General features: G+C 44.3%; 1 protein-coding gene across 1 annotated transcript; it reads left to right on the top strand.

Moving 5' to 3' along the window:
- Nucleotides 1-597: 597 nt before the first annotated feature.
- LOC138769133 (sialate O-acetylesterase-like) lies at nt 598-7,609 on the top strand. Its single transcript, XM_069947377.1, has 10 exons — nt 598-707; nt 3,452-3,613; nt 4,306-4,481; nt 4,561-4,699; nt 4,835-5,033; nt 5,160-5,272; nt 5,590-5,723; nt 5,808-5,962; nt 6,138-6,333; nt 6,478-7,609. Exons 1-10 carry the CDS (start codon nt 656-658, stop codon nt 6,706-6,708), a joined length of 1,557 nt encoding a protein of 518 aa, XP_069803478.1. The 5' UTR covers nt 598-655; the 3' UTR covers nt 6,709-7,609.
- The last annotated feature ends 1,712 nt before the right edge of the window (nt 7,610-9,321 follow it).

Raw genomic sequence — 9,321 nt, 5'->3', positions numbered from 1 at the left:
GTATAATCCATCCCTGCTATACATTATATATACACAGTATAATCCATCCCTGCTATACATTATTTATACAGTATAATCCAGCCCTGCTATACAGTATATATACACAGTATAATCCAGCCCTGCTATACATTATATACACACACAGTATAATCCGGCCCTGCTATACATTATATATACACACAGTATAATCCAGCCCTGCTATACATTATATACACACACAGTATAATCCGGCCCTGCTATACATTATATATACACACAGTATAATCCAGCCCTGCTATACATTATGTGTACACAGTATAATCCAGCCCTGCTATACAGTGGCTGGCTGATAACTGAGGACAATAGATTGCTCTCACTTGTCCTGCAGTCAGCCTCTCCCAGACCTGTGCTGATTCATGACAGAAGTGAGAGATTGTATTGGACAGATGACACACTGCAGGGTTACTGTCCCTTTAATTACTGACCCTCCTCTATTGTATGCAGATGAGGGGGCGGGGACAGTAGCCAGGAACCTATTGTTGAAGATAAGGAAGAAGCTTTGAAGTGAGACACAATGTAGCATGTGAGTGATGTGAGTTTCCTCCCTGCCTTCCCCTCCCTCCTCCCATCTCTGGTTATAAGGCTGCACTTCCTGCTGAAGCACAAGACTGTGGACATGACTGCAACGCCACTGCTGCTGCTAGTGCTACTGCTGCTCACCGGTGCAGGTACTGACCCCTCTGTGTGATACATGATCCAGAGTACAGGTACTGATACATGATCCAGAGTACAGGTACTGATACATGATCCAGAGTACAGGTACTGATACATGATCCAGAGTACAGGTACTGATACATGATCCAGAGTACAGGTACTGATACATGATCCAGAGTACAGGTACTGATACATGATCCAGAGTACAGGTACTGATACATGATCCAGAGTACAGGTACTGATACATGATCCAGGAGGACAGCAGATCCTGGGCATCTGTCAGGCACACAGCCCTAGATCCTGCAGGTATACATTAGTATATCCCATATAACGCATGACTAGGTATCTGCCAGGACATGCTGGGAGTTGTAGTTCCACCCCTAGCAGCCCCCTGGTTTTCCTTTGACTAGAGCAAAACAAGAAGTTGTTGCACTGGGGCTGCCCTGTAGTTCTGTGTTTCCTCATCAGACCCAGACAGGGATCATAGATTGCAAGCTCTTCTGCAGCAGGGACTGAAGCGAATAGAAAATTTCTCTGGTTCGGTGTTACTTAACATGTCGCTGGGAAAACACCGAATCCGCCAGGTCATTGTGGAGGAAGGGTAGTGTACAGTACAGCGTAGTCTCATGACAGGCGGGTAGGGTCACATGATCTGTTAACCCTTCCTACATCTGACTGATTGCAGGATCATCCCCCCATAGGCTGTGTTCACACACCTTGCAGTTTTGTTGCAGTGCTGACCTGTTATTGCAGTGAACTATGTAAACACAGCCTTAAAGGGGGTTATCCAGTGAAAATCTTTTTCTTGCAAATCAAATGGTTTCAGAAAGTTATACAGATTTGTAATTTACATCTTTTTAAAAATCTCCTGTCTTCCTTAACTGATCAGCTGCTGTATGTCCTGCAGGAAGTGTTGTTTTCTTTTCAGTCTGACACAGTGCTCTCTGCTGCCACCTCTGTCTGAGACAGGAACTGTTCAGAGTAAACTGTCCACGACAGTTCCTGACATGGACAGAGATGGCAGCAGAGAGCACTGTGTCAGACTGAAAAGAATACACTACTTCCTGCAGGGCATACAGCAGCTGAAAAGTACTGTATTTTTAAATAGAAGTAAATTTCAGATTTGTATAACTTTCTAAAACCAGTTGATTTGAAAGAAAAAGATTTTCGGTGGAGTACCCCTTTAATGGCATCCTAATGATGATAACAATTCTCACGATTCATCTCTTTGACTTCCTCTTACTGTCTCGGCTTTAACCCTTTCAGTCCCACACTCCTTCACTTCCTATCCGAGCACCTGCCCTCAGTGACCTATACAGAAGCGGCGCAAAATGCATCTATAGATTAGGGTTATCCTGTCTCATATGGGGAGACGGCGGGGTTATTCTTTTAGGTCTCCCATGTGGTGGTGGATGGAGGGAGTGCAGTGTTTATGCTGCAAAGAAAAGGGATTCACAGTAATCAATGGCCGTACGTTGTATCTAGTGGGGGCAGTCATGCGGCTGGCAGAGTCTCTAATGGTACTTTTACGTGGAACGATTATCGCTCAAATCTGCGGGATAGCGATCACATTTGAGCGATTATCTGCTTGTGTAAATAAGAACAACGTGACGTGAGAAATTGTTAATCATCGTCGTTCACTGATATTTTTTTTTAGATTGATTGGTCTAAACAGTGTGGGGAAGATTTATCAAACTGCTGTAAAGTGAAACTGCCTCAGTTGTCCCTAGCAACCAATCAGATTCCACCTTTCATTTTCCAAAGAGTCTGTGAGGAATGAAAGGTGGAATCTGATTGGTTGCTAGGGGCAACTCGGCCTGTTTCACTTTACACCATGTTTGATAAATCTCTCCCTCTGTTTGTATTGTGTAAAAGCAAAATCGATCAGTTGAGCGATGATCAAATGGTTAGAAAAACGAGATTGTGCAAGGATTTATCTGCTCATCTCAATGAAAAATAAAATTATTGCTTCGAAGTCGGAAAACGATTGAGCGATTTGTCGCTGTGTCTAAAGCAGGCATGGGGAACCTTCGGCCCTCCAGATATTGCAAAACTACAACTCCCATCATGCCTGGACAGCCGAAGGCTGTCCAGGCATGATGGGAGTTGTAGTTATGCAACAGCTGATCGGCCGAAGGTTCCCCATCCCTGGTCTTAAGGGACCATAAACTTCAGCTGATAGCAGAGGACGCCCCTAAGGACAAGGTCACACACTGCAGAATTTTCGTGTGTTCACACCCCATTATTCGGTACCGCTTTTAATGCGGAATCTACGTTTCATCCCTCTCCAAATTGGCGTCTTTTGCGCCTTCTATTGCTTTAAATGGGGAGGAGCTCAACGCTGATAATTTTTCTTGCACCATTTTGGGGCAGTGACAAAATGGAGACTAGTGCTTAGTTCGAAATCAAAGTCTGATCTTATAAAATGCATTGACGATCAGCGTGGATTACAGGCGTGAGGTTCAGCACCCTGTTTTACAGCAGTGTGAACACGATCTAACGGGTCACATAACCCTTTCTCCTCTTGGAACATAGTTGAAAAACAACTCTAAAAAAACAGGTTTGCTGGAATGAAACAATCGTTAACCCTTTGGCTGTGGGGCCAGTAACTCTGGCACCCAAAGCCATTAGGGACGTGTGTCTCTCTACCGCCAGCTTGTCATAGTCACATGAGGAATGGCGCGCGCTGATGCACATGGATGGCGAGGACGGGACTGATGGGACATAATAATAACAATATACATTGTGTTTCTTGCAGATGCCGTGTTCAGATTTGCGTCCTATTATGGAGATCACATGGTTCTTCAGCAGAAGCCAGCCCGGGCCGTTGTCTGGGGGTACGGTGAAGTAGGAGCCGTGGTGACGGTGACCCTTGGTCGAGGAATAGATACCGTCTCAAAGACAAGAGTGAATGTCCATGGTAAATATATCAGGGAGCCACTACATATGGCCACCTTGGGGTCCATTTACACGGAAAGATTATCTGCCAAAGATTTGAAGCCAAAGCCAGAAACGGACTATAAACAGAGATCAGGTCATAAAGGAATGACTGAGATTTTTCCTCTTTTCAAATCCATTCCTGGCTTTGGCTTCAAATCTTTGGCAGATAATCTGTCAGATAATCTTTGTGTAAATGGACCCTTAAGTCTGGGCTACTTGGTGCTAGAGATGAGAATGTGCTCAAGTGTGCAGCACTTAATTACTGGTGGCTGAAGAGGTTGGATCCAGCCCTAGGGATGGGTATACATATATATATATACACATAGGTATACCCTATGGCCTAGGGCTGTATCCATGGGTCCCAGGCAGCCTTAGGGCTGCATCCAACTTCTGTAGTGAATTGAAGCATTTTTTTTTTCACATTGATGGATAATGTCTCTGACCAGGTTCTGTGTATGACACTGTATAAGTGTGTGTGTGTGTGTGTGTATATATATATATATATATATATATATATAATGTGTGTAATGACCAGTAGAGCTGCTGAGGGTTATCTACACTGATACATAGTAACAAGCCCCCAGGTGTGATTAGGACTAGGTCAGGTATATAAAGAATAAATGTTCCTCCTACTGACAGTAAGCAGTAATCCACATCTTAATATTTTACCAGGTGATGTTGGCGTCTGGAAGGTGGTGCTGGACCCCATGGATCATGGGGGACCCTATCACTTGATCGCCCAACAAAACATCAAGGGTGAAATAACAAGTATCCACCTGGAGGACGTCTTGTTTGGGGACGTCTGGATTTGTGGGGGACAGAGTAATATGGAGATGACCGTATCCACCGTAAGTGTCTGCCAGAACTGATTGTCAGCCCCTTGGTCTTTCTGTGTCTTCACCTTTTAGCTCCTTCTCTGTTTTACAGATTTTCAATGCCAGTCAGGAGAAGGCAAAGGCAGCAAAATACCCATATGTCCGTCTGTTCACCGCTGCCCTGGAGTCATCGGAAACAGAACTGTTGGACCTTCCCAAGGTGGATCTAGGGTGGTCAATCCCAACACCACGTAGGCATCTTCTCATTCACTTTACTGTTAGCAGGGGAGCAGGACTGTATAAAATAAGCTAAAAGGGCTTCTCCGGCCCTTTAAGAATGCTCATTTATTCACTCAAAATAATTATGGTTTAATTGTTTTGGACAGAAAACCTTGGAAACGGTGATTTCACATATTTTTCCGCGGTCTGCTGGATCTTTGGGCGACATCTGGCTCAAAAGTTGAAGTATCCTATAGGACTGGTGGAATCGGTGTGGGGAGGGACGCCGGTGGAAGCTTGGTCATCAAAAACAGCGCTGTCCAAATGTGGACTCTCCGAGGCCCCCAAAGAGAGAGCCTACCCAAGGTGACCGGTGGGGAAGCGGCAGCCATATTTTATAACTCACACAACATCCTGATCATACGCAGAGGCCTCAGATGGAACTCCTGCCAATGTATTCTGCAATCCAAACACTTATTGTCTGTGTTACAGACTTTACCGTTTCATGGATACATATGCCGGGCCGTGTGAGAACTCTGTGTTGTGGAACGCCATGATCCACCCTCTGCTCAACATGACCATAAAGGGAGCCATATGGTATCAAGGTGAAAACTAGAGCCTGTACAATGCCAGAGTACACCGCTCTGCTCTGTCTGCGGTGTCTATATGAACCTCTCTTCTCTTCCTGTTGGGCTTTGCGAACCTTTCTGCTGCCCCTGTTGGGCTTTACGCACCTTTCTGCTCCACTTTTTGGGCTCTGTGCACCTCTCTGCTCCCCCTGTTGGGCTCTGCTCACTTATCTGTACTGCCTGTGGGGGCTCTGCACACCCCTCTGTTCCGCCTGTTGGGCTCTGCGCACCTCTCTGCTCCCTATTTTCCATATTTATGCTCCATTATAACCCTAGCGTCTTGTTGTATTCAGGGGAGCAGAACACTGGGCAGAACCCCAATCTCTATAATTGCACTTTCCCGGCTCTTATCCAGGACTGGAGACGTTCCTTCCATGAGGGATCCCTGGGGCAGACTGACCCCAAGTTCCCCTTTGGATTTGTCCAGGTAATGTCATTGGACAGGTGGAGATGATGGGAGATGGGGGAGGGGCACCTCTGGTGATGAGCTTAATGTTCTGCCTCTCTCCAGCTCAGCACCTATGTGAAGAACCCACCAAAAGACAACTACCCATTGATCAGATGGCATCAAACTGCAGACTACGGCTATGCCCCGAACCCCAAGATGCCCAATACATTTATGGCTGTGGCCATGGACCTGGGGGATGAGACTTCTCCATACGGAAGGTAGAATAACACAATTCTCTGTCTATAATAACCTATGGCACCCCAAATGTTGTCATTATCCTGGACCCCCAAGTGTCAGCATGTATTTATTCACCTGTATTCCCAGTGTCTGTCAGCTCCTTTGGTTGTGTATATGTGATTTTCTCTATATGACTATACATTGGTCTCTCCATAGCGTTCACCCTCGGGATAAGGAGACTGTGGCCTATAGACTGTATTTGGGGGCACGAGCCGTTGCATATGGTGAACGCCGTGTTCCTTTCCAGGGACCATTTCCAGAAAACATTGACGTCAGTTACACCGACTCCTACATGAACATAACCTACAACCAGGAGCTGCTTGTCACCCACTTCTCTGACGACATATTTGAGGTGATTGAACCCAATGCCTAAAGCTTGCGGCCCTTCACTTGGGTCTGTGGGGGGGTGATATCCAAAGATGTGGGTGCAATAAGTGGGATCCACCATGTGTCCCCCTACAGTCATAGTAATGTGTTGGTCGATTTCTTTCTTCAGGTATTTTGCAGCACTGGTGTCGACATGAATGGGAAATTGCAATACGCCTGGGTCACGGCTCCAGCGCAGGCGCCATCCTCCAGAGTGGTCACAGTCTTATTCAAAGGATGCAGCCACATCGCAGCGGTCCGGTACGCCTGGTCTGACTGGCCCTGTGAATACAAAGCATGTCCGATATACAGCGTCCGTGGCAGGCTGCCGGCACCAGTCTTCGTTGAATACTTCAAATAAGCCACTTTTTTTTCTTTACTTTCTTGGAATTAATTTTCTTTTTTGATTCTTGAATGTATCATTTGGGGATTAATGGAAACCTCAGGGATTTGCTGGAGGCGCGGGGAGAACACTGGGACGACTGCGAAAATTGTCAGTTCTATTGAAAGGTTATGAGTGGACCCTTTAAAGGCAGAAATTTTGTGAGTGGTGCTGATAGCTAGTCTTGTCCATTGATGGCACTTCTATGGTATTCCACTTCTACATTACACTGCTTATAGAGATTAGTGCAGCATGAGTCCAATCGTTCGGCATTCGATTACCGGTTGCTGAAAAAGTTGGATGCAGCCCTAAGGCTGTCTGGAAAACATGGATACAGCCCTATGCCATAGACTGTACCCAAGTTTTCCTGGACTCCCTAGGGCTGCATCCAATGGCCACCACCAGCCACCGGTAATTAAATGCCTGGCTGTTGGTGGCCATTGTAGCTTTCTTTTCACTACAGCACAAGCAATGCAAAAAAAATTGTGCAAGACAATACGGCCGATTGCCAGTGATTTATTAAAGGTGAACCCTGTCGCCTCCACCACTATGATGATTTATTGTTGGCTGCGCTATGGGTGTCAGTAATTGGATGGGAGGGTCATGTGATCAGCACTCGTGTATTATTAACCAGGTGTAAATAATATTATGTTTTATTACCTTTACTTTGTCTTCAAAGCCTATGTGCACAATTACTCGCACCGGAGCTGTATATGTGATACGGATGGAGTTTTTTTTTTTTTTTTGAGGTTTATTAGACTAGTAGAAAAAATGGGTACAAAAGTCTCTTTATATCCCTTAAATGAAGGTGCGAGACTGTGGAAGCCGAGGGTTATCTGCTCCACTATTGTGATAAAATAAAATGCTGTTTTTTGATCTATTTCTTTTTTTTTTTTTTTTTGTGTGTGTGTGTAAGTTCTGATAGCTACAAAAATTTAAAGAAAAAAATGCTTAAAAAAAAAAAAAGAAATCACTGACCACGCATATTGTATAGTAGCTGTGTACAACTTTGTATCATGTCCCGATCTGGACAACTTGTCTATCATAGGCTATGAGAAGGCGGCATGCATACTCGTGGCCTGAAAGCTGACTATACCACAGACTGAACTCTTGACCTCTCATGGAACTTAAGGCCCTATTCCATGGAACGATTATCGTTCATAAACTCGCTTCAACGACCGCTAGTTAACGATAATCGCTTTGTGGAATTGATGTAAACGAGCGAACGACAAAGGCGAAATTGTTATAGTGTTGTTCAAAATTGTTTTTCAGCATGTCAAAAAAATCGTTAGTCTTTGAAAAATAATTCGCTAATCGAATCGTAAAATTAGAAATCTTTCAGTCGTTCGTAAGAAGGTTTTAAAAAAAGTAGGTGTGTCGTATGGTCATGATTTTCGATATGCTGAAAAACAATTTTGAACGACAATAGAACAATTTCGCCTTTGGAGCGAGTTTATGAACGATAATCGTTCAGTGGAATAGGGCCTTTAGGGTTCATTTACAGAGAAAGATTATCTGCCAAAGATTTGAAGCCAAAGCCAGAAACAGACTAAACCGAGAGCAGGTCATAAAGGAAAGCCTGAGATTTCTCCTCTTTTCAAATGCATTCCTGGCTTTGGCTTCAAATCTTATGCAGACAATCTGTCAGATAATCTTTTGTGTAAATGGACTCTTTGTTTATTCCAGTGAATTTAATGGGAAAAAGTCTGATAGTTCATATGTGGTGTGTATTTCTGTGCATAAACACGCAAAGATATGTTAACAAAACTATTGACATAATATATACAGTCCAATCACTCCGCATTCGATTACCAGTGGCTGAAAAAGTCGGATGCAGCTTTAGGGAGTCTGTGAAAACATGCATACAGCCATAGGTCAAATGCTGGACGATTGGACTCAAACATGCTCGAGTTGTGTTCATCTCTAGGCTATGTTCACACAGTGTATTCTTTTTTTTTTTTGACAAAAACGTCCGTTGTTGCCAAATATAACATCTATACTGTGCATGCTGATTGGTTCCGTTTAATATGTAGGGTCACTTTAAACCAGTTCCTGTAAATCACCATCTATAGTAACAGCTTATAGAGGGTGGGGATCTGACCATAAAACCAGTTTTTCAAGGAATTTCCATTCTCAGCTGCGGAGTTTTTTCCAAGATAAATGACAACTGCAATTGTTCTTGGGTTACGAAGCTTTCTCACATTTGGCATGAAATTATTGAACCTAAGACAGGATTAGTGGAGTAAAGGTGGAAATGTAATCTATTCTTTGTAAGGAAGCGGCATGACCTGATCTTCAGCCACGTCACCCATGTTGTGGCCAAAGTCACCATGTAGCCCTAGCATAGACCTGCCACTGGTCAGCCTGCTCTTTATAATCATAATCAATGAAGCAGGTGGGCCTTGCTCCAAATGGTCTTACCAGACGGAGGAGTAAACAACTATGTGCACGGGAACGGCGCCGAGGATGAAGGTAATGGTCCTTTTACACGGATCGATTGTTGTTCAAATCTGTGTGGTAATGATTGGATTTCAGTGATTATCTGCCCGTGTAAATACAGCTAACGATCAAGTGATGGGCGAGAAATCGTTA

The sequence above is a fragment of the Dendropsophus ebraccatus genome, chromosome 12 (assembly GCF_027789765.1).
Source record: "Dendropsophus ebraccatus isolate aDenEbr1 chromosome 12, aDenEbr1.pat, whole genome shotgun sequence".
NCBI lineage: Eukaryota > Metazoa > Chordata > Amphibia > Anura > Hylidae > Dendropsophus > Dendropsophus ebraccatus.
This window is presented reverse-complemented; position numbering and strand designations above follow the sequence as displayed.